The 24,876-nt window shown below is 35.1% G+C and overlaps 3 protein-coding genes across 6 annotated transcripts; all 3 read left to right on the plus strand.

The window, feature by feature from the left end:
- The first annotated feature begins 6,507 nt into the window (after positions 1–6,507).
- On the plus strand, positions 6,508–14,910 carry LOC104784867 (myosin-1). 4 transcript variants are annotated; one of them, XM_010509964.3, is made up of 24 exons: positions 6,508–6,938; positions 7,671–8,019; positions 8,174–8,275; positions 8,362–8,505; positions 8,629–8,779; positions 8,886–8,913; positions 9,146–9,311; positions 9,421–9,484; positions 9,588–9,601; positions 9,704–9,788; positions 10,079–10,182; positions 10,273–10,411; positions 10,650–10,768; positions 11,146–11,298; positions 11,543–11,632; positions 11,760–11,837; positions 12,003–12,161; positions 12,347–12,553; positions 12,811–13,016; positions 13,118–13,253; positions 13,329–13,458; positions 13,573–13,719; positions 13,818–13,885; positions 13,983–14,910. In XM_010509964.3, the coding sequence occupies exons 2-24, from the start codon at positions 7,675–7,677 to the stop codon at positions 14,652–14,654; spliced, it is 3,507 nt and encodes a 1,168-aa protein (XP_010508266.2). In that variant the 5' UTR covers positions 6,508–6,938; positions 7,671–7,674; the 3' UTR covers positions 14,655–14,910. The 4 variants fall into 4 exon arrangements, with proteins under 4 accessions (XP_010508266.2, XP_087311044.1, XP_087311066.1 ...); XM_087454918.1 differs by having other exon boundaries at positions 10,079–10,411; XM_087454940.1 differs by having other exon boundaries at positions 6,614–6,862; positions 10,079–10,411.
- A 3,051-nt stretch (positions 14,911–17,961) lies between these two features.
- Positions 17,962–20,975, plus strand: LOC104784904 (uncharacterized). Its single transcript, XM_010510009.2, has 6 exons — positions 17,962–18,129; positions 18,813–18,926; positions 19,047–19,839; positions 19,938–20,043; positions 20,165–20,373; positions 20,464–20,975. The coding sequence occupies exons 3-6, from the start codon at positions 19,100–19,102 to the stop codon at positions 20,732–20,734; spliced, it is 1,326 nt and encodes a 441-aa protein (XP_010508311.1). The 5' UTR covers positions 17,962–18,129; positions 18,813–18,926; positions 19,047–19,099; the 3' UTR covers positions 20,735–20,975.
- Positions 20,790–24,653, plus strand: LOC104705776 (phytochrome-associated serine/threonine-protein phosphatase 1-like). The gene is made up of 10 exons (XM_087454965.1): positions 20,790–21,487; positions 21,785–21,931; positions 22,015–22,082; positions 22,488–22,545; positions 23,047–23,157; positions 23,248–23,298; positions 23,409–23,552; positions 23,644–23,739; positions 23,832–23,903; positions 24,208–24,653. Exons 1-10 carry the CDS (start codon positions 21,407–21,409, stop codon positions 24,289–24,291), a joined length of 912 nt encoding a protein of 303 aa, XP_087311091.1. The 5' UTR covers positions 20,790–21,406; the 3' UTR covers positions 24,292–24,653.
- Positions 24,654–24,876: the final 223 nt, after the last annotated feature.

The following is a 24,876-nucleotide window of genomic DNA, read 5'->3' on the forward strand; positions in this document are numbered from 1 at the left end:
TACTTCTCCGCCTATTTCCCCATCGAACTTAAACTTCTCATTAAATTTCCCATCGTTTTGGTTATAACGGTTTACTGTTTTGATTAACCAACCACAAACTTTATTAACCAAATTAAACCCTATTAAACCGGATTACTAACCGATTACAACCCGATTACATAAGTGAACCTAACTTTAACCTAAAAATCAAAAAATCCCCAAATCAATTTTTCCCCTGTTCTCTCTCGACGAACCCTAAGATTTTTTTTGTGATTTCTTCTTCTCGATTCTTCTCTCTTGGCGCTTGCGATGGCGTTAATTCCCATTACTACTCCGCCTATTGGAGTAGATTTCGACGAAGAAGCTGCGGATCGAGATGAATTTCATATGGACAAGTTGGCAACAGATTTTACGGAGACGGAGGAATCGATTCGCCATAACGTGTACCCAAAAAGCGACGATGAGGCTGAGGAACGTGTTCGTAGTGATGCTGCGAGAAGGGGGTGTGGAATCGTTCGTGGTGATGGTTCGATGTACAAAGGGCAAAGCTTCTACAATGGAATCGCTTTTAAAGAGTGTGTTCTCGACTATGCACTGGCAAGCGGATGTAACCTGAAGCAATACAAGTACGATAGGGATAGAATCGGTTTTAAGTGTGTTGGTGCTAAGGGGAAATGCATGTGGAAAGTGTATGCCGCATCTCTTCACAATGACTCGATGTGGAGGATTACACTCTACACGAACAAGCATATTTGTGTACATGGGATATGACAAACACAGAGTCTGTTTGAATGAAAGAACTTGTACCTGCATGAAGTTTCAGATATGTGGAATCCCCTGCGAGCATGCTTATGGACTGATAATGAAGAAGACATTGGAAGCTGAAGACTACGTGTGTCAATGGTTCCGAACTTTCAAGTGGAGGGAGAATTACACGGATGGGGTTGTTCCACAAAGAGGTCCACGCTATTGGCCTTGCACTGGAGGAGAAACTGTCTACCCACCACCAAGGTCGGATGATGAAAAGGTAGACAAGAAGAGGAAGAAGGGTGCTCATGAGTCACCTACCAAGAAGCAACCAAAACAAAAGAAAAGAATCATGCATTGTGGGATATGTGGTGCAGCTGACCATAACTGTAGGTACCACCAGAAGAAGAAAAAGAAGAATACTACACATGTTAGTCTTCATTCATTAAAGTGATTCTAATGTGATGGCTGGTTCTTTGTTTCATTAAATTGATTCTAATATTTGTTCAAATTTGTAGGATGGAACTTAAGTGGAATCTTCTCAAGGTTGTATGACTCATGAGAAGTAATGTGGGATGGAGGAAGTAATGTGGGATGGAGAAGCTTGGATTAGCACAAGTAGGACTTTTTTTTTTTTTGGTATTGTGACCTGTTTCGGAACATATATTGTTCTGTCTTAGTGTGGTCTATGTCTCTTTTGAACCATTTTAACTCGGTTTCAGTTGTATGGTTTCGGATCTACTCCTTTGAACATGAATGTATGGTCTCTTTTCAACCATTTTAACATCTCTTTTTAAAAAAAAAACATTATGTCTCATAAAATCCAACATAGAAAACAACTTACAATGTCATCATATTAGCTTAACTAGACCACAGATGATCAAACAACTAACTACTAAAACAATTATCATCCTATTCATCCTGGTTTTGAATTCAGCTTTTACATCTTCAATCCTCTCAAATATCTCTTTCTCAAGCTCCATTTCCATCTTCTTCTCAAGCTCCATTTGCATCTTCTTCTCAACCTTCATTGTCTCTGATAAGAACTCTTTCATTGTCTCCACCTCATCCAACAAAGCCTCATCGATCCACTTGAAAAGGTGATTGTCATTCATAAGCTAGACCATATATAATTGATTTGGTTATCATTTACAACCTTTTCAAAGATTAATAACCAAATAATAATTTTAACTTCATATTACCTTGTTTCCAGCTGCATACACACAATGAAAGTACCGTCGATTTGGGTTATGGTCGGATTTGGAAGTTTTGGCCACAACTGCTTCTCCACACCAACATCTCTTAGTTACACCAACAACTCTACCTCTTTCGCGGACATTTGTCGAACAGCTAGAAGATCCAGAGACATTGCTCATGATTTTGAGAGAGGGATTTCCTTTTCAATTTTGATTTTTAGGGTTCATTGTAGCAAATTTGGGGGTTATCGAGTTTAAAATAGAAGAAGAAGAAGTCGGGTCGGGTTGAATCTATTACCCGGGTTCTAAATTGATTTTATACCGGTTTGACATGGATTTCTATCGGGTTTAGACCCAAAACCGTGTAAACCCAATTCGATGGGGAAATAGGCGGAAAAATATGGATTCGGGGGGAAATAGGCGGAGGATGCAAGTCCGAAGGAGAACTAATAAAAAGACAAAGATCGATGGGAAACTGGCACGATATGATAGTTTTGGGGGGGGAAATAGTACGTCGGTCCGGTTTTTTGCTTACTAGTAAGAATTTTAATAACCCGGCTGGATGAAGAAGTATTATTTTGGGGAAAACCAGACGGGTCTCCATAGTTATTTTGAGACCCCAATTAAATAAAATTTTGGGTTGTTGTAACACGTTTGTAAAATATTAGTAATTGGCTATATGTTTTTTTTTTGGATAAACATATGCTTCATTCCATTAACATAGAACACCACATACAATGTCGTGCTCACACTTATGGAGGCTTACACCAATTTTTTTGTTGACTTTTGTATATTTATTAATAAATTATTTTAATATTAAATAAAAACAAAATGTTAATAACAAAACCAATAATATGAAAATAAAAATTAAAATCATTTTTTTAAACTCACAATGTTCTATAGTATCCACATGTACTACGTTTAGTTATTCTTTGTTTAAATACTTTTTTTTTACTTATGTTGTTATATATTAGTAAGGAATTTATTTTCAAGATAATAAAATCTCAATAAAACTTAAAAGTATTTTTTTTAAATATACAATTTCTAATGAAAAGTTTCCATTATTAAAAACACATTATATTAAGTTAACTAAATATAATAAGCTTACTTTTTATATAAAATGTGACCTAAAATTTTAGTATTTTTTTTAGTGGCTTGGGGCATTTGCCCTTTTTGCCCAAGGGTAAGCATGGCTCTCACCACATACAACATAATGCTCATTTTTTAACCAAAAAAAAAACATAAGGCTCATTGTTTAAAATACAGCAAATAAAAGCAGTGATGAAAACCAGTACAACAAAGAGATAGAGGTAGATAAAGGTATCGAGATTGTAGATTTGAGATGAGCCAATTCCTTGCAAGAGATTTGGAACTTGTGAGGTCAATAAATAACGATACTTCTTCCATAAATACTTCAATGGAGGAAGAGATGACCACTATCTTGGATCGAAGACCAAGCGGCGTTAAGTAAAACTGAGGGCATCTTCACAAAGAAGATGTCTACCCAAGGAGGGCTTTGCCAAAGGTTTGAGTTGGGTTTAAAGTGCTCTGATTAAGGATAGGTAAAGGATTGGTAGCGGTTTTAGATTCAGGGGTGAAAAGCTTGAAGGTGTTGTGGTAACCTCCACTACAATGAATTGGGATCATAATGTAATTGGCTATATGTATTCTTCCCTTTTTTCCCCTTTTTGTATAGCTTTGGAATTGTTGAGTTGGCATAATAATTAACAGGAAAATTACGCTAATTCTTTTTCTTTTGTTTTCGTCCAAATTTTGTTGATTTGGCATAATTTTGTTGAACGTATTTGAAGAGTACTAACTACTAACGAGAAGGTGAATGCGAGTCACTATTGTCTTTTTGTACTTGTTGTTGAACTAACTAGAAATTATGATCCCATGTTCCATAGATTTGTCCCTTAATTATTGTCAAAAAAAAAAAAAAAAGAATTTGTACCTTAATTAGTGCGATATGAAAGTGTGAATAACCATGGTTTTAACAAATTTGCATGTCCTAAGATTTTTGCTACTCATATTTTCATTGTGTGTTTCATTTTTATAGTTTTAAAATTTATGGGACAATCATAATGAAAAAACAACATTGTTTGTCCTACATCGACTAAATCCGCCAAAGGAAGGGGACAGATAATTTAAGGTTTGGGGTATATCATTGATACCTACAATAACGATTCTCTAATTCCGAAGTTATTAATGATCTTAATCTTATATGTGAGGAAGAAGACGCTTTGACGTTCCAAGTTTCAATGTAATAGTGGCCATGCCCAATTGGTCGACAATGATAGATTCTCTTTTGTTCGGCGTCTTGACTCGGACATGAAATCTAAACATCGATCAAGATGGGACACGACGAAACGTAGAAAGTGGCAAACAAAGCTGATAATATCTAAAAGGAGATACATCTGATAAACAATCCCTTGCAATGTGTTTTTTATAATTTAAGTCCTTTTGGCCTTTTCATCATATGAAATTATGAATTCAACTTTATGTTTATTTTAATATTTTAAGGGGTGAGTGTGAGAAACTGAAAAATGGGTTTAGGATTTACACATAGTAGAAACTTTGCAATCACGATTTTCCACACCGCTGCTTTTTTAAGTGGCATTATAATGTGGTCGACATAAAAAAAACTTGATTTCGGAAGGCATACTTAATCACATGGCCGCAACATGCATATTTTCATATGCGAAAAAGCGACAATCCGTCGAGTTCAGTGTACTATGTGGATTATTTGTTCATAGGTTCATTTCTAGAAACAAAACTTGCGGTACTTACTAAAATACTCAGTAATACTAATAGTTTTTTTTTTTTTTTTTTTTGGACAAACAAGTAAACGAGCAAAGTTGGAAGTTGGAACATACTTATTTGGTAACCATTTTTTTGGTAACCATTTTTTTTAATACCAATACAATTCATTTAAAATCTAAATAAACATATTTTTATAGATTATATTTGTTAAGATCTCTCCAATATATTTACATAAATTGTGATAAAATCTCTCATATTAAAAATATTATTTTTTTAATAATCATGAATCATGGTGCTTTGTATCGACCACGTGAGGTTATTTTCCTATCGTTGTTTGCACTCGTCATGATGGTGGTCGCTTTCGTGGCCGGAGAAAGTTTAACGGTTGATTCTTTGGTAAAGACTAAAGTAATTTACAGCAACGGGAGATTTAAAAAAAGAAGTTAACTTCAAGTGGATTATGGTTTTGAAACAAACAAAATACATGATACTTTGAGTATATGATTTATCGCTGTCAATAATTCTAATCAATTAACCGTGCAAAGATAAACATCACAAGACATTTTGGCAGGTTGATCGGCACTTATTCTGTGCTCGTTTCGTCTCAGTGGCCGCTATTAATTAACTACGAGTATTGTGTTTGTTTGGTGGTGAATGGTGATGTCGTACGGGCAAACTATTACACTCACTCAAAATTTAAAACACTAATATATATATTTTTTTCTATCAATTTTTTGTCGTCTATAATCTATGAAATATGATAGGAATAGTTTGCTTAACTACTAGCGTTTTGGCATTCGCTAATGATATGAACATGACGATAATCAAATTGAATCAACAATATCTGATATGTATTTACTAATATTTCCCATCACATAGCTCTCTTAAGTGTGTGTGTGTGTGTGACCTTCGAAAGGATGTTTTGTAGTACCTTTTATTTTAAAACGAATCTAAAATTAAAATATTCCCATTTTGTTAATTAATATATGGTTGACTTAATTATAGAAAATGATCTTATAATTTATTTATTTGGCAGACCAATACGTTTTTTTTTTCTCTCAAAGAAAACATATGGACCGATTCTAATCTCTTACTTCTTGCACATTAATTAGCTTCTTGATATTTTCGATGGCTGAGATAGCAGCAACTTGTTAATGTTACAGTTGGAATTATTATCGATTTTAAATTTTCTCAACGAGAGAATCATCAATTCTATGTGTTATAAATGATAATATATGAAAATCTGATATTAATATTCATTCATGATATTATCTGCAAAAGAATAGTACACACTCGTTGACAAAAAAAAAAGAAAAGAAAAGAAAGAATAGTACACATTTTTCTATATATCGAAAACTAAACTCTAACAAAATTCGAAGTTAATTTTTTTTTGATCATGTTAATCAAAATTCCAAGTTAATCATTTGCAAATTACACAAATAAAAATGGAAAAAGATCCTAGCTAGTATAGATAAGTTACATAAACTACTTTTACTCAACACTCTCCCCAAGAGGCCAACTCCAAGACATATATTTGTAAGGATTTCAAAAAAAAAATGAAATTTAAATTCGAATTAAGAACATTAAAAGAGGAAAATATCAGCATTAAAATCTATGATCATATAATTTGAAAACTCAAAACTTAAAAAAAAAAAAAAAAAGAAAGAAACAAGAAGATCGGTTTAAGAAATAAATACACCAAAAACGAGGGTATAATTGTCAATTCAAAGCACGTGAGGTGCTGAAAATTCATCGTTTTCAAAATTCAGTTGGTGGCAAAAAAACGCAAAGACATTCAAAATTGTCGGATAATTTTATAATCTTTTTTTTTTTTTCTTTCTTTTCTAAAAAATAAAGAACTGTTTAAATTCTTCTGAAAGAGAAAAATAAAGGAAATTAAAAAAAAAATTTAGAAAACAGCGGTTTCCTTTTCTTTTTTTTTTTTTCTTCTTCTTGTGAAGCAGAGAAAAAGCTGCACTTTTAAAGATATTCTCTCCAAAATTTCTCAGTGAAATTGAAATCTCTCAAGCAGTCTCTCCACTGTTTTACTTTGGGGAAATTTTATACTCTTTCTTTTTGTATCTTCACTTCTTCTACCGCATTTGTATTATACTCTGTTGTTCTTTACCCATTTTGTTCTTTCATTTCCGGAGTGAGTCTGAAGTTTGTTCTGTGTGGTGGGTTTTCTCTGTCTGAGATCTATCTCCCAGAAAAACCAATTCTTTTAGAGAATCTGAAGTTTTTCTCCTCAAGGTGTTCCCGATTGGCTTTACATCTTTTCGCTGAGCAGAGCTCTGATTAAGGGTTTTTGGAGTTGTAATAACGGGTCTTTAAATCGCAAAAATTTGAGAAATTTCTGCTTTTGTTATGTTTCTATTTTTATGAATTCTAATTAAAAAAAAAAATGAGAAATTTCGTGTCGTCTTCTGTTTGGTTTGCGTGTAGTGAACATAGGAGGATAAGGAAGTTTTCTTTTGTATCTCAAGATTTGAGCTAAATTTGTTAGCTTTTTTTTTTGTCAATCTGTTCAATTTTTCGATTTGTTGAAAATTTCAGCAAAGAGATGTGTTAAAATGTCAACCAGGCAAAGCCATTTAGATATTTTAATCTCTTTTTTTTTTTTTTTTTTTTTTAAATCTCCTTCTCAAGATTTCGTCAACCTCTTCAATCAATGTCGTCGTTTCATGAGATCTTTTTTTATTGTTTACTCCATCAAGTTTATTCAGAGATTGGCCTAACATTTCCCATTCTGATAGAGAAACTTGAAAACACTGACTGAAGACTAAGGAAAAAAAGCATTTCAGTCTATGTCCTTAAAAGTATGGTCCCCGCCATTAGAAGCTAGATAGGTCTTTTGGAGTGGGGTTCTTCTTCAAAAGCTTTATGGAAACCAAATATAGATTGTCATCTATGACTAGATTCTTTACTTTTTTTGTTTCTTGAACACTTCCATTTAAGCTGATAAGTTTCTTTTCTTTCTTGCAGTACAATGTCCCAAAAGGTTACTCCATCTATGCAGTCGCTTAAATCTTTGCCGGCAGACTATAGATTCGATGGTTCACCGGTCTCTGATCGACTTGAAAAATCTTCTGGCGGGAGTGTTTCCTCGACCAATTCGAGTATTCCAAGAAAAGTTGGCTTAAGGAATGGTGTTAGTCGAACTGCTACTGCTGCTGGGGATACTGAGGATTCACCTTATAGCGGGAACGGTGTTTTTGTTGAAGAGCAGTCTTTGATCAATGGTGTGGATCCTGGTACTACTGCAATGCCCTTGCCTCAGAGTGATGGTGATGAACGCAGGTGGAGCGACACTAGTGCATATGCTCGAAAGAAGGTATTTCCTTAGATTTACATCTTCTGATTCTCGAGGCTTGAGGGTTCTGTGGCACAGTCACAGATTTCATGGATTTCTAGCTAAACTGAGAACAAACTTATTGCTTCTGAAGTTATAAGAGCTGGGATGAAATTTTGACAGTTTTTAACTTTAGATACTGCAATCTTGGATTCAACTTCCAAATGGTAACTGGGAGCTTGGGAAGATATTGTCAACTTCAGGAGACGAGTCTGTTATTTCTTTGCCCGAGGGAAAAGTAAGTGAATTTTTATATCCCAAAGTAGGCATGAGTTAATAGTTCAAGTGGATGATCAGCTATCACTTCTGCACTTGATTAAACAGGTTATAAAAGTTATATCAGAGACTCTAGTACCTGCAAATCCTGATATTCTTGATGGAGTAGACGATCTAATGCAACTAAGTTACTTAAACGAGCCATCAGTTTTGTACAACCTCAACTATCGATACAACCAAGACATGATATATGTAAGTTTTTTGTTCTGATAGTTTTTGTTCATCAGGTTTATAGTCTTTCCCCTGAATCTGTTGTCGTAGATGTTCAAGCATTTACTATTTTGCTTTTCTAACCTTTTCCTTTTATGGCACTAGACAAAAGCAGGGCCAGTTTTGGTGGCTGTGAATCCTTTCAAGGAGGTTCCTTTATACGGGAATCGCTACATCGAAGCATACAGGAAGCGATCAAATGAGAGTCCTCATGTGTATGCAATTGCAGATACAGCAATTCGCGAAATGATACGCGGTGAGATCATGCTTTATTGTTTGTTAATTATTGAAAGTTAACTTTGCAATTCTCATGAGTTACAAAACAATTCAGTTCTCACACCGTTTTATCTTTTCCAATCCAGATGAAGTTAACCAATCTATCATTATCAGGTTAGTAGAAATGTCCTCTTTTATGCTTAGTTTTTGTGAATTTTCACGCCTATTGGATTTCATATGGCAGTAGCATGAGTGTAAGTTTTTGGCTATACATTAGTCTTCATGACATGTAAAGATGCATTAGTTACCACACACTAGGACTAGTAAATTTGTTGGATGAAGAGGTGCTTCCAGTTTGTGTATTGTGGTGGAGTATTCTTATAACATGATTCTATTTCTCATCCAGCGGCGAGAGTGGAGCAGGGAAAACAGAGACAGCTAAGATAGCTATGCAATACTTGGCTGCCCTTGGAGGTGGAAGCGGAATCGAATATGAGATACTTAAGACTAATCCCATTTTGGAAGCATTTGGAAATGCAAAAACATTGAGGAATGATAATTCTAGTCGTTTTGTAAGCCCTTTCATCATAGTGCATATTATTGTTCCCTTATATGCTATGTTGTTGAATGTTTTGGGTCTTCGTATGTCTCACAATGTTGTTTTGATATTAAAATTCACAGGGGAAGCTAATAGAGATTCATTTTAGTGAAAGTGGAAAGATATCTGGTGCTCAAGTTCAAACATGTAAGTGCAAACCTTATTATTTTGCAACTTCATTTTGTTTAGTTATTTCTACAAAGCTAACTTAGCTTCTTTCTTTTTTTGGCATGTTCTTCAAATTTTGCAGTTTTACTTGAAAAGGTAGCTTCGTTAGATGATTTTCCCTGCTTAATTTCTTTCCTTTTTGAAGATGATTCATTAACATTGACATATTTTTCTTTGTACGTTGACCCATTTTAACAGTCTAGAGTGGTCCAATGTGCTGAAGGGGAAAGATCATATCATATATTTTATCAGCTTTGTGCTGGGGCGTCACCTGCACTTAGAGGTATGTTTAGAAAAAATGAATCCTAAAAGGTTTCTTATAAAGGTGACTTTAAACCTTCTGGCCTAATTGTTGGTGGCCGTTATCAAGTCTGTAAATTGTTTACTGTAGGTTTTCGGATTAACTTTGTGTGCTTAACATATTTTCGGTTGTATCTAATCTCAAATGAAGATAAATTATGTCAACCATCAGTCTTTGAGTCAATGTTGTGATTGTTAGGTGTACACATTTAGTAAATGGTGGAAAGTTATTTATGTGTGTTCTGTTTCCCCCCCATTCATTTTTAAATGCAGAGAAGCTAAATCTGACAAGCGCACATGAGTATAAATATTTGGGACAGAGTAATTGTTATTCAATCAATGGAGTTGATGATGCTGAACGTTTTCACACTGTTAAGGTAATTCCCTCTTTCAGAAGATACTTTCTTCTTCCTCCGCATTTCAGAACTTTATTTTTCTATCTATTGATTAATCCTTCGCTGTTGCAGGAAGCTCTAGACATTGTGCACGTTAGTAAAGAAGATCAAGAAAGTGTATTTGCAATGCTTGCTGCAGTATTATGGCTGGGGAATGTTTCCTTCACCGTTATTGACAATGAAAACCATGTTGAACCTGTAGCAGATGAAAGTAAGCCACTTTAGTCCCTAACTAGTGATGTTTCTCTTTGATTATAAATGTTTCTCTTTTGCGTCCATGCGTTATAACTGCATGCCCGCTACGCTTTTCTATGATGTTGCTTACTATATTCCAAACATTTCTGTCATCTCGGGTCTTGGAGTTGGAAACAAGAATTTTTTTGCTTCATGTGTTGCTTCATCTGGCAGATAGATTACCTATGTGATGTACTTGTTTTTTCCTTTTTCAGGTTTGTCAACTGTCGCTAAACTGATCGGGTGCAACATCAATGATCTTACGCTAACTTTATCGAAACGTAACATGAGAGTTAGGAATGATACCATTGTTCAGAAGCTAACATTACCGCAGGTATATGCCTTTTACAAGATTTGCTTACATTTTATATGTGTATTATTAGACTTGAAGACTTGAAGTAGAGTTTTGTAGAGTCAATATGGAGTAGCAATCTGGTAAAATGAGCAATAGGAATTTTTCTGCTCTGGTTGATGTCTACCTTCTTGCACTTGCATATTGTTCTTTGCATCCATGATTCCATGCTTCACATTTATATGAAATTAATGCGTTCAATTTCGTTTGGCATCAAGTCTCACAGTAGACATTTTATCCCTCCGAAGATTATGACAATATTTTCTATTCTTTGCTCATTTTTAATATCGTAATCATTCTTGTCCTTCTTTTACTTAACATTTTCCCTTTTGCTGATTTTTTTTCATTCTTTCTTTCAGGCCATTGATGCAAGAGATGCTTTAGCAAAATCAATCTACTCGTGCCTGTTTGACTGGCTAGTTGAACAAATCAACAAATCTCTTGCAGTGGGAAAGAGGCGGACTGGTAGATCTATCAGTATTCTTGATATCTACGGCTTCGAATCATTTGATGTATGTTTCTGCTCTGTCTCTCTGTGTTTTCTCCTGAACAAAATCACGATTGCTAGCAGCTATTATTTAGACCTTCAGTTGGCAATGGCATCCCTAAATAGTGACAAATACTAGAACTCTTTCGCCAATGAATTGTTGAAATAGCTATTAGGATCTAAGAGGACATATCTTAACACAAAAAGAGGCCTTTCAAGTTCATTTATGTATTTTATAGATTTGCTAAACAACTTTCATTCATCTGCAGAAAAATAGCTTTGAGCAGTTCTGTATAAATTATGCAAATGAGAGATTGCAGCAACACTTTAATCGTCATCTGTTCAAGCTGGAGCAAGAGGTAAAAAGTTGTCCCATTCTGTACGAACTATACCGGCTCATTCGGTCCTGCATTCACATAGAGCTACAATCTAAAAGCTCAACTTTCTCTGATCGAAGTTAGTAATGTTTCTTTCTACTTTTTTCAGGAATATATCCAGGATGGCATTGACTGGACTAGGGTTGATTTTGAGGACAACCAAGATTGTCTTAGTCTCTTTGAAAAGGTAGATAATAAGAAGACAGTAGACTAGGAAGCGAGATGGACACCCTAATAAGAAGATAATAGATTTCAACTTATACACACTATAAAACCGTAGTTTATTTGGTGAAATGCTTACTTTCAGTCTGAGACATATTTTTTATGGTAATTACGTCTGTTGTCTATGCAGAAACCGTTGGGGCTGCTCTCTCTTTTGGATGAGGAATCTACATTTCCGAATGGCACAGATGTGACACTTGCAAACAAGCTAAAAGAGCATCTACACTCTAATTCATGTTTCAGAGGAGATAAAGGGAAACTTTTCACAGTTGTGCATTATGCAGGAGAGGTAATAGCTTCTGAAACCTCAATGACACCAATATACATAGCATTCCAGAAAATACAAAAGGCATATTATAATGGGATCTATGAGCTCTTTCACAGTTGTTCATTATTCGAAAGAAAACAGGAACCTAGTCTCGAACATGGAATACTTCTTGACAGCTTGCTTTCTTAATTGCTTTTCCGAACCAGGTTACATATGAGACGACTGGATTTCTAGAGAAGAACAGAGACTTGTTGCATTTGGATTCTATTCATCTTTTGTCCTCTTGTTCTTGCCTCCTTCCTCAAGCATTTGCTTCTAGCATGCTGATCCAATCTGAAAAACCTGTTGCCGGCCCTTTATACAAAGCAGGTGGTGCTGATTCCCAGCGTTTGAGCGTAGCTACTAAATTTAAGGTAGGGTATTTTGACTGATGTTACTCCGTTTTGGCTACATGCTTTACTTTTAAACTCATTATCTGCATAGATGTGGTGACAACAATACCGCGTATAAATCTTTAAAACTTGTTGTGATTACCAATTTTTGCCTCTCTCACTACAATTATTTTATACCCCTTTCTTATTCTAAAGGCTTCTTCTTAGACTGTAGGAAGAGCAAGCATCTCATATTCGATGATATTTTGTTATTAATGATCTTGCCTGGATTTTTCAAGGGTCAACTCTTCCAATTGATGCAACGTTTAGGGAACACTACTCCACATTTCATTCGCTGCATCAAGCCAAATAATGTTCAGTCTCCTGGGTTGTATGAGCAAGGGCTTGTCTTACAGCAGCTAAGATGTTGCGGGGTCCTAGAAGTGGTTCGAATTTCACGGTCTGGATTTCCTACAAGAATGTCTCATCAGAAATTTTCCCGAAGGTGACAACGCCATTCATCATTTTTAGTAGTTATGCAAGGGACATTGTAGGAGTTTCTTCTTAAGTTGTAACCATATTGGTTTTTAAACGATCATACTGCAGGTATGGTTTCCTTCTGGTGGAGAACATTGCCGATGAAGATCCTTTAAGTGTTTCAGTTGCGATTCTCCATCAGTTTAATATCTTGCCGGAGATGTATCAAGTTGGCTACACAAAGTTGTTTTTCAGGACCGGCCAGGTATAATATCTACTCGCCTGATGTCAAAGACTTTCTTTTAAAAGTGCAGGGATAAGATTATCATGTGCATTGCAGATTGGGGTTCTTGAGGATACGAGGAACCGTACGCTCCATGGCATTTTACGTGTTCAAAGCTCTTTTAGAGGATACCAAGCACGCTGTCACCTGAAGGAGCTTAAAATGGGAATTTCTATTCTCCAGTCATGTATGACTCTTTTGTCTCGATTTAATTACCTTGGTTTTGCATCTTTGTCTCGATCATGATGGAGACATTTTGAGCTAACTGAGATATTGCTTCTTCCCACCTTTTTTTTCCTAGTTATTCGTGGAGAGAAGATAAGAAAAGAGTTTGCCGAGTTACTAAGGAGGCATAGGGCTGCTGCTACAATACAAAGCCAAGTTAAAAGCAAGATTGCTAGGCAGCAGTATAAGGGAATCACCGATGCATCGGTTTCGTTACAATCAGGTATAAGGGTTTATTGTATTTCTTAGATGTTACAGATCATATCATCTGGACTAGCTGATTTTCATTGTGGATACTTAATTATTGTAACTTTTTCGCAGCAATTCGTGGTTGGTTGGTTAGAAGATGCTCAGGGGATATTGGATGGTTAAAATCTGGAGGCACTAAGGTAAAGGGGTTATTATATTTCCACTCCTGTCTTCTCGCAGTATCTTTATGTTTTCTTTCATCTTACTGATGTGATCTATTTTTGACCAACTGCTTAGACAAATGAGTCAGGTGAGGTGCTAGTAAAGGCGTCAGTACTTTCTGAGCTTCAACGCAGGGTACTTAAAGCGGAAGCTGCCCTGCGTGAGAAGGAAGAGGAGAATGACATTCTCCAGCAGAGGCTTCAACAGTATGAGAACCGGTGGTCAGAATACGAGACAAAGATGAAATCAATGGAAGAGATCTGGCAAAAGCAAATGAGGTCATTGCAGTCCAGTCTTTCCATAGCAAAGAAAAGCCTAGCGGTTGAGGACTCGGCGAGAAACTCGGATGCATCGGTCAATGCAAGCGATGCAACGGATTGGGATTCAAGCAGTAATCAGTTCAGGAGCCAAACAAGCAACGGAGGAGGGTCAAGACTACAGCCTATGAGCGCGGGTCTAAGTGTGATTGGGCGGTTAGCAGAAGAGTTCGAACAGAGAGCTCAAGTGTTTGGTGATGACGTAAAGTTCTTGGTGGAAGTGAAATCTGGTCAGGTGGAAGCAAACTTGAATCCAGACAGAGAGCTGAGGAGGCTAAAACAGATGTTTGAGACATGGAAAAAGGATTATGGAGGGAGATTAAGGGAAACGAAACTGATACTGAGCAAGCTGGGGAGTGAAGAGAGCAGTGGTTCGATGGAGAAAGTGAAGAGGAAGTGGTGGGGAAGGAGAAGTAGCACTAGGTACTGATATTGATATTGATGGAGAGGAGGAGATTGTTCTTAGAGGCAAACTTTGGTCGTTTGCTAATTAAGATTTGGCGGGTTTTAATCTGGTAAAGTAGTTGATGATGTTCTTGAGACAACCTCGTTTTGCCTCTCATTGTGAAGGAAGGTTCTGTGATTATACAAAACAAAAACAAAAAAAACAAAAAAAACAAAAATCTTAATTTAAGTTTGTAAATTTCTTTTTCTTCTCCATCTTTTTAATATAACAAGTGTTGCGATTTGGGGAGTTATAATTCTGCAATGCTTACATATTTTAATCCAACATTTATATGATTAAAATAGGCAAAGGTATGTTTGTACTCTTTTTGCTTATTAAGTAAATGGGTAAAAGAGTTGCTTCCACGCTTCAAGTGTACATAGCAAAACATGAAGTGTACCTTTAAAGACCACAACTAATGATTATTACGGTATTTGTATACATATTTGTTTGAAGATGAAAAAAGAATAATAATAATTAGGTAGTTTGTCCTCGATGGAAAAATAGAATAGTAACTACAGAATTAGATTCTTTTTGTGTAAAATCAGCAATCTAGTGGGCTATTCGATGATACGAATTTTACTAGTTCAATAATCTACGTGATACCGCGTGCTATAGCACGGGATTATATATTTTATTAGTTAGTTTTTTTTGTAATTTGCATTTTTGTAATGTAGTTTTTTATTTTAACTTATTTTATTTATTTATATAGTGTTTATTAGTATATTTGGGATTATACAATAAATTGAAAATCCTAATAGAGTAAGTAGTTTGTAGAATGTAGTTTATAGAATGTACCTTTACACGAAAACAAACACACCACAATATTGGATAGTAGTTTTGTAAAAGGATAGACACACCGCAATATCGGATAGTAGTTTTGTAAGAGAATGAGTTTTTCTTTATTTTGGTTTGTCGTCAAAACAGGAGAAGTTGCTTGTTAAATTTTAGTCTGAGATATTTCAATGGTTAAGAAACCATTGTATTTATAGTGAGATTATGTATATTTAGGTTATTATTTAGAAGTTAATATTTGATATATCAAATCTCAGCAAAATTATAAAAAACTCAATTTAATTTATAGTTTGATAAAAATACCTGTTTCAACGGGTTTAACTCGAACTTTTTATATATCTTAAAATTTTTAAGAGTAAAAATATTAATATTACTTAAATATTTTATAGACTTTCAATATCTTATAATATTTAAAACTTTCGATGGAGTTCAAATATTTATAATAATTTAAACATTCTATAAAAATTTAAATATTTATAAATATCTTAAACTTTTTTAAAAAACGTAAATATATTATTTTATGTTTACTTTTAAAAGTTTAAATATGCTCAAATCTAGAACCAAATTAAACTGTTAAATTTGGATACCTGATAAATCAAGCTTCCTGCTCATTTGTACTCAAAACATATTAGTCATATATTTATAGTGATTATCAACCATATTCCAAAATATTTAGTCGATGTGGGATATACAATACACATTTTCTGTAAATTAATTTACAACTTTACATATATATAATTTCTGCGTTTTTTATTATTTCCATCTATACTAATCATAATTAATTACTATAATTTCGTTAAGGAAATATGAAAATCTAAACTAAATGATGATTTGTTTTTATTTAATTGTATTAAGTTGATTTGTTGTTTCCGTAAATATCTCACAATATAAAAGCAAATCAAATTAGTTTACATATATATACAATTTCGTATTTAATCTATTGATTATTTTGGAAGCAACAAAGTCACAATTGATAAGTATTAAAGATTTTTCATTATTATTAATATTCGTAATAATTATAGGGATTAAGTATGGTAGTAGTTAATATTTGATATTACTGAAGCCATTAAATACTCTGATACCAGTTTCCTTATTTATAGGGATTATACTTTTGTTTGGTTGTGTGTTTAACTATTCTTGAATCAAATAATATACATAATCCGAAAATTATTAATCTGGAGAACAAACAGATCCGCAAATTTTTTTTTTCTATTTTCGGGTCAGAGAGGATCCGCGTCCCGACCCGGTTAGTTTTTAGTGATCGACCCAAGGGTATACTGGTCATTTAGATAAATCAAAACTAATTTAATTAAATTAAGTGATTCTCTAATCATTTTTAATGAAAAACATATCAAAACAAAGTCATGGTCCAATTTGAGTCTTGTGAGTACTTCAGCTTTAATAGAATATATTCAAGAATCAAGAAAAGAAATGTCTTTATCGACCAAAATGTTTTACTTTGGAATCAATTAGACGTCATATATAATTCAAAGAAAAAAAGTTAACTAAGCTACAAAGAGGATTAAGACGAATCCAAACACTTTTTTTTTTGGCAATCCTCCGATTAAGAATAAATCATTTTTTAAAAAAAGATTTCCAAAAGTCATGGAGAAATGCATAAAAAGGGAAGTGGTGGTGGGGACAATATGGCTTAATGTAAAACCAAGATTCCTGCATACATTCATATTGGGAATACTAATCGAATTTTCTTTTTATTTTAATTGGATATCCAAATCGAATATTCTTCCATTATCAAAAGCTCCTTTGCACCACCCGTCCAGGCATGTGTTTTCTCTCAGCCACAAGATACATACATAACTCTCTCGTTCATAAAACCCCTCCTTTTCTTTTGGCGTCATTGAAATGTCGTATGTTCCCAGTTCCCACATCCAAGTCCCCAAGTGGTCTTGTAATTGTAATACTAATTTAGCGTTTTTTTTCTTGTTAAATTATCTTGAGACGTTTGATTCAAATGTACTCTCTTTAGCTACTTTAGCTTTTGGTAGGAATTAGTCAAATTCTGAATTTTATAATATAAATAATTCAGACACATCTTTTTGTTCGTGTCAGTTTTTATACTAATATTTAGATTTTTGATATAATCTTATAATAAATATATATATGTATATATTTTTAACAAATCCTTAAATCTAAAAACAAAAAACAAAAACTATTTCATAACGAACAGTCATTTTGTTGTTGTTGTAATAGTTACATCTATAAACAAACAAATTTACCTACAACACACACTAAAGATTGCCAATAAGTCTTCCATGCATAATCTGAAAAAAATGACATTGCCTAGAAATAGATTCTATTTTTATAAAAATAATATTAAACAATTTATTAACCTTCGGATCAACAAAGTTCTATATAAAAATATATTTAATATAAATAAAAGAACAAAATATCAAGACTGAATATATATTATAAATGGTCTTTTTTAAAAAAAAAAAAAAAACAGTTAATAAAAACATGTTCGGTTCTTTTATACGAAGACAGTACTGTACATATTTATTTAAGGGAACCCTTTATTTAATTCTAAGATTGAGTTTATTTACCTTCGTCTTCTTCTTCTTCTTCCTTCCCTTTGCCCTAAAAAAAAAACAAAACAAACACAAAATTTAATCTCTCTCTCTTTTTCCCTCTTTCTCGTCTCTCTGTGGTGAGTTTTTTTTTTTTCTTTTTTCTTGCTCCGATTCACAACATTTACTCTTTTCTTGTCTCCGCCCCATCTTTTCTGTTTTTGTTCTAAGTTTCTTCAATTTGCTCTTCTGGAATTCGATTTGATTTATTTTTGCGTACCCAATTCGTTAGCGGGTTTCGAAATCTTTTGGTTTTCCGTCTGGTTTAATCATTGTCTTTATTCGATGCCTCTCCTCCCATATAACGGGAAGATCGCCATTGTCACGTCGAGAGAGATCTATCTGCGAGATTGATCAAGCTCTTCTTTTCTTTTTTTTTTCGTTTTGGGTTTTCTATTTTCTCAAACTGTTTTCAATTTATGGTAAAATTCTCGTGGTGTTGTGTCTTTTGCAAAATTGGGGATTCAACCTCTCCACCATCTCAATTGGGTTGTTTATTTTGGGGGAATAAAAAGTTTTAAATTGTTCATCATCGTTTTTTTTCTCATCAGTTCTGGGGTAGGGGAAGACATAATCATCCAATTGAAAAATACTTTTTTTTTTGGTTAGAGGTGGGGATCATCATGATTTTAGAGAAGAACAAATAGTAGAGAAGATTAAAGTTATTTTTTTTTTTTTAATTTTCCCCTTTGTGTCAACATCATAAGCTTAAAAACTGTTTAAACTAAAATAGATAATTTTGACTTACAACATTTTCTTGCAGGGAAGTGTTATTGGGTGGGAGAGAAAGATTGATTTGACTTCTGACAATTCATCAGTCCATTAGAGGTCGGGCTGTCAAGTTTTGACAGCCCGAGTTTGAAGAAGAACCTTCCAGGTAATTTAACACCATGTCCCTACAATCTTGGAGTCTTACACGCGTTTTAAACATGTGTCTGTCTCCGTGTGTGTGTCTCTCGATACTTATTACAAATCTATCTCTTCTTATATATAACAGGGACTTGTTTTTCTATTATTGAGACTGGTCTGCTGCTAGATTTTTGGCCAATCATGGGTTCTTTGTCTGGGATCATCCAACGGCCACTTGTTGCTGCTGCTGCTGTTATTGCCGCTTCTGTCTCTGCTGATGTCTCTGAGAGGTTCTCATCTCTTAGATCACTAGTTCGAGGTTCTGATTCAGAGCAGATTGCTACTGCTTCAGTGTCTGGTTATGTTCAGGACGAAAGCTCCTTGTGGGTTTCTCAACTCTCAGCATCCAAGCTCGCGGATTTATCCTTTTTGTCGAGAATTCGTGTTCATGTACCAAATGTTGATCTCCTAGCACCTTATCCGTGCTGTGATCTCGCTCCTTCTCTTACTTCTCTGTCCGCTCTTCGTAATGTTTATCAGTCTGCAGAATTGGCTAAGGCATCGAAACCATCAGCATTCACAATCGGGGCTTCTCTGGTGGTTCCTGATGTTTCCTATAGATGGCATTTGCCTGAGACTAGTGCGGTCGATGTGTCTGGTTCCTCGAGCTGTGCGTTGGAGAAGAATAGAACTGTTGTGGTTTTGCTTGGATGGCTTGGATCAAAGCAGAAGCATCTTAAAAAATATGCGGAATGGTATACTTCAAGGGGTTACCATGTCATCACATTTACTCTTCCCATGAATGAGATTATGAGTTATCAAGTTGGAGGAAAAGCAGAGAAGAACATTGAGTCGCTGGTTAATCATTTGGCTGATTGGTTAGATGAAGAGCAGAAGAAAAATCTCGTCTTTCACACCTTCAGCAACACCGGGTGGTTAACGTGAGTTCTATCTATATCTCCGGGTTTCTTTCATGTGTTTACATTGCTGTTTCACATTTCACTGAGCGAATTTCCCATCAATTATTGCATATATGCAGATATGGAGCCATTTTGGAAAAGTTTCAGAAGCAAGATTCATCATTGATGGGAAAGGTTAAAGGCTGCATAGTGGATTCAGCTCCTGTTGCTGCTGCAGATCCTACGGTAAGCAATGGTTCTTGCATGCATAGCTATGTCTACACGGTTTTAGCCATCATTACGGAACTTGATTAATTCTTTTTATAGATTCCGATTTCTGGACACTAATTTGGCTTGTAAAAAACAGGTATGGGCGTCGGGTTTCTCAGCTGCGTTCTTGAAGAAGAACAGTGTAGCCACTAAAGGATCTGCAAGCTCATCATATGAGTCAAACGTAGGAACACAAACTAACGGTATAAACTTCACCCAGCCTAAACCTGCCGCGACAGAAACTGCTTTGCTTTTGGTCCTTGAAAAGTTCTTTGCGGTGATTCTAAATCTTCCTAAAGTAAACAGGTAGCAAACTCTAGCTTTTCATCAACACATTCTTTCATCCAGTTCCTATGATTTCACACTAACAAAGTCACGCAATCATATTATTCACAGGAGACTCGCGGATGTTCTAGACACTTTATCATCAGCACAACCAAGATGTCCACAGTTATACATTTACAGCTCTGCAGATAGAGTTATACCTGCTGAACAAGTTGAATCATTCATTGTAGAGCAGAGGAAAGCAGGACACGAGGTCCGAGCTTGCAACTTCATATCTTCACCTCATGTAGACCATTACCGGAGTAACCCAGAACTGTATACTGCTGAGCTCAACCATTTCATGGACAACTTTGTCCTTTCTTGCTGCCACCATTCTTCATAGCAACTTCCATAAGTGTTGTTGTTGCTAATTTTTTTTTGTTGTTCTTTTCAACTCTATACACACACAAAAAAAAGTTACTAATTGATGATTCTTTTGGTTTGGATTGGTATATAGATTTCACATCCATTCCTTTGTAAATTGTTGGATTATGTACATTTAGGAGATTGAAGATTCAACAAAGTGATGTCCTTTGTATCGGAATTTTTGTTAATTTGTTTCATGGAGGGTTTGTTGAGACGCAGATCATAAAGTTTTTGACACTTTTCTGTAATTTTCAAAATTAAGAGGGATCAACAATCGTAATTTTTACAATGAAACGCTGGTGCGTCAACGATTGCGTTTGATCGAAAAAAATACAAACGCAAAAGTGTGATTTGTGCGTTTGAAGCGGCGGAGATCGATCTGGGATTTGGGTCGAGATCTTTTTTCTTTTCTTTTTGCCGTATTGTGTCATTTTGTGGAACTCGAACCTCTCATTCTCTCATTTTTTTTTTTTTTTTTCATCTCTTCCTCTTACGTGAAAACCCTAACGAAGTCGAAGATTCTCTGGTAGATCTATCTTGATTCGATTCGATTCGATTCGATTCTTCCTTTTTCCCGTCGCTATTGAAATCGAAAGAAAGAGGTGAAGTTCTTACTAAGTCAAGAGGTATATAATAGAGAGAGGGAGCTATGGATTTGGATCAATGGATTTCCAAAGTTAAAGATGGTCAGCATCTTTCCGAGGACGAGCTTCAGCTTCTTTGCGAATACGTAAGTCATCTTCTCTTTGCTTGCTTTTCTCTTCTGAATGGATTAATGTATCTGCTGAGTCGATTGAGGAGGCTTAGAGCTTTCTTCGTTTGCTGCTGTTCTCTACTTTGATGGAACGTGAATTCGAATCCGGTCTTTAATTACCCTCTGTGTAGTGATTTTAGGGTTTTTCTTCTTTCTATTCAAGTATTCAACCATGGATGTATTCAGATATAATTTTTAAGTCCTTCTTTCTCAGCGATTGATTGTAGATTAGCAAGATTACATAACCAGAAGGTGATGTTTGTAATGTTACAGGTGAAAGAAATACTCATCGAGGAGTCAAACGTACAGCCTGTAAACAGTCCTGTCACCGTCTGTGGTGATATCCATGGTCAGTTTCATGATCTCATGAAGCTTTTTCAGACTGGAGGTCATGTTCCAGAGACAAATTACATATTTATGGTACAGAGTTTTATTATTGTTGTCTTCCTTATTGACATTATGTGATATGAATGCAATCGTGATTTGCTGTGGGAAATTCGTAGGGGGACTTTGTGGATAGAGGTTACAACAGCCTTGAAGTCTTCACTATTCTTTTACTTCTTAAAGCTAGGTAAGTTTTTGGGACTCATGTTATCATAGAATCTTGCCTTTGATATACCCTTGTTTGTGCTTTTCATTGTGCTTAATACGAAGTTATAGTGTAATAAGCAATTAATCTTGACAATTTTTTTATCTCTCCTTGAAAGAGATATGCCCATTGACTTATTGCATTCTAATAGTCCATACGAGAACGGTCATTGCTTCTCAAGCATCTCATGTCATGTCTGTTTCTACATTTTCGAAAGATACGTAAGATTTGAATGCTCTTTCACTATATACATGTTCTCTGGAGAATTCTATTTTAGGTGTAAAATCCATTGTTTTTCCTTGGAAGACTTTGCGGAATTTATATTTCTAGCTTTCTTTGCTGTGGGCATGGAGTTGCTTTTTAATTCCTTTGTATTTTAATATGTAGACATCCAGCCAATATTACACTTTTGCGTGGAAATCATGAAAGTAGACAGCTAACGCAGGTATGTGTTATTCTGTTCCTTTACTATCTATTCTTGTGCTTTTAAAGCAGTAATAGGAGGTAAGTAATTTTGATTATCTTCTGGTTGTATAGCAGGGTTTGAAAGTTCTGATTTTGTACATGTGGCAATGCCATGTCAAGTTAGCTAAGATACATTTTATGTGAATCGAGTATTGGAAAGCTAATTTCAAAAGGTGCTTCATATAGTGCCAGACTTTTTCTTTGCATGTGTGTTCTCCTTATAGCTATTGATGTAACTTCATCCTGGAACTGTTGAATCTCTTAAGTGATACATAGGCTGTTAAAGCAAAAAATTTAGTCATAATTTTTATTTTAACGCACTCCTGTAGAACCTTTACAAAGATTAGTTGTGCAATTTTACCTCTTAATGCAATTCGAATACGTCTTCCTTGAATCTGCGGATAAGATGATCAAAATATTTTTACATGGATTGTCGACATTGTATATTCCGTTGTAACACATAACTATTTATGCTATCTAGGTGTATGGATTCTATGATGAATGCCAAAGGAAGTATGGTAACGCTAACGCGTGGCGGTATTGCACAGATGTTTTTGACTATCTTACCCTGTCAGCTATTATAGATGGCACAGTGAGTTATTTTGTTCTGCAGCTTGGCATTATCGTTGATAACGCATAAGTAAGCTTTATACTATACTAATATAAAGTTTGCGTCGTCTAGGTTCTATGTGTTCATGGTGGCCTTTCCCCGGATGTTCGGACAATTGATCAGGTTAAACTCCAATTTTAATGTTTTTGGCTTTCACCTGTCAAGTATGCCTCTAGCTGCTCAGCAAGTTATTAAGGTCATCCACTCACTCTTCATCCTATTGTGGTCTCTAGATAAGACTGATCGAGCGAAATTGCGAAATTCCTCATGAAGGGCCCTTTTGCGATCTTATGTGGAGCGATCCTGAAGATATTGAAACATGGGCGGTTAGTCCACGTGGAGCTGGTTGGCTTTTTGGATCCAGGGTTACCACTGAGGTATGTTTTTTCCTCTCAAAATAGTAAATTGCTACTGTAACTAATAAATCAATTTCATATCTCTGATATTTGGGTTTGGCTTTTTGTGCAGTTTAACCATATCAACAAGCTTGATCTAGTATGCCGCGCCCACCAGCTTGTACAAGAAGGTCTCAAGTACATGTTCCAAGATAAAGGCCTTGTAACTGTGAGTGTCCTGCTTCTAATTAACTGACATCTTTTATACTGGGCGTTTTGAAACTCTGCCTAGTGACGTTCATTTTTGGTTATTTTGTGAAGGTGTGGTCTGCACCTAATTACTGTTACCGCTGTGGCAATGTCGCGTCTATATTGAGTTTCAATGACAACATGGTGAGCCAACTCTTTAATCTTATCTGATTGAATACTCTTATCATCTCTTTTCATGCCATGCCAGCATCTCTTTGTAAGTAGAGGGTATTTTAATGCTTCAGTTATAATAAACATGATGTACACACACTTGTTCATCTGCTATAAACTTCTTCAAGCAACGGTTTTAGGAGGATTATAGAAAGAAATATAGATCAAAGTATGTGCGCATAGTATTCGAATAGCTGCTTTTGTCATGGATCGTAGGTTTCTGCATTGTCAATGGGTAAAAATGATTAAATTTATTGAGATATTTTGTGTAAACCAGGAAAGGGAAGTGAAGTTCTTCACAGAGACAGAGGAGAACAACCAAATGAGGGGGCCAAGAAGTGGAGTTCCGTATTTCCTATGAAGAATCAACACACTATTATATTTGCTAATGATAAAGATGATGATGAAGCCATTGCTACCATTGGCAATATGTTCAGTGTTGAAAAGGTTAATATATAATTATATATATTATCTACTGATGGGTTTCACTTACTTCGATTATTTTTGTCCTCCTCTAGTTTACATTTTCCATGTGAAATTTATAAGTCCAACACTTTGGTAATACTAGTTTTTAGTCGTTTTGAGTCTTTTGCTCATGTTTCCCCAAATCTTTCTTCTGTATGTTTTTCTATTTGTTCTCATTTTTCACTTACACTGTTTCCTTACGTTGTTGTTGTTGTGAAGATGACATTAATTCTTAAAATAATTAAACATCGTTACAAACGGGACACTGTCGTAATATAAATCAATACCTGTTGGGCTCTACTCTAGCTATTTTATTCATTCCTTCCCTTTTGTTGTGATACGGCTTTCAGATCTCTTTAATCAAGGTTTGGTAAGCAATGTAGAGAATAGTAATAAATATTGACGTGTCCTCAGTTCTTCTTCCTTTTATTGTCCTTGTCGTGTTGGAGGATCACCGGAGCTGCCGGTATGCAACCACTCT

The sequence above is a fragment of the Camelina sativa genome, chromosome 1 (assembly GCF_030686135.1).
Source record: "Camelina sativa cultivar CO46 ecotype springtype chromosome 1, ASM3068613v1".
Lineage (NCBI taxonomy): Eukaryota > Viridiplantae > Streptophyta > Magnoliopsida > Brassicales > Brassicaceae > Camelina > Camelina sativa.

Excerpts from the sequence above, each read along its gene's own strand:
- LOC104784867 (XM_087454918.1), top strand. The coding sequence starts at position 7,675 with ATGTCCCAAAAGGTTACTCCATCTATGCAGTCGCTTAAATCTTTGCCG. Across the intron at positions 11,838-12,002 it reads GTCTTAGTCTCTTTGAAAAG|AAACCGTTGGGGCTGCTCTC; the intron begins GTAGATAATAAG and ends TTGTCTATGCAG. Across the intron at positions 13,720-13,817 it reads ATCGGTTTCGTTACAATCAG|CAATTCGTGGTTGGTTGGTT; the intron begins GTATAAGGGTTT and ends ACTTTTTCGCAG.
- LOC104784904 (XM_010510009.2), top strand. The coding sequence starts at position 19,100 with ATGGGTTCTTTGTCTGGGATCATCCAACGGCCACTTGTTGCTGCTGCT. Across the intron at positions 20,044-20,164 it reads TTGCTGCTGCAGATCCTACG|GTATGGGCGTCGGGTTTCTC; the intron begins GTAAGCAATGGT and ends TGTAAAAAACAG. Across the intron at positions 20,374-20,463 it reads AATCTTCCTAAAGTAAACAG|GAGACTCGCGGATGTTCTAG; the intron begins GTAGCAAACTCT and ends TATTATTCACAG.
- LOC104705776 (XM_087454965.1), top strand. The coding sequence starts at position 21,407 with ATGGATTTGGATCAATGGATTTCCAAAGTTAAAGATGGTCAGCATCTT. Across the intron at positions 21,488-21,784 it reads TTCAGCTTCTTTGCGAATAC|GTGAAAGAAATACTCATCGA; the intron begins GTAAGTCATCTT and ends GTAATGTTACAG. Across the intron at positions 22,546-23,046 it reads AAAGTAGACAGCTAACGCAG|GTGTATGGATTCTATGATGA; the intron begins GTATGTGTTATT and ends TATGCTATCTAG.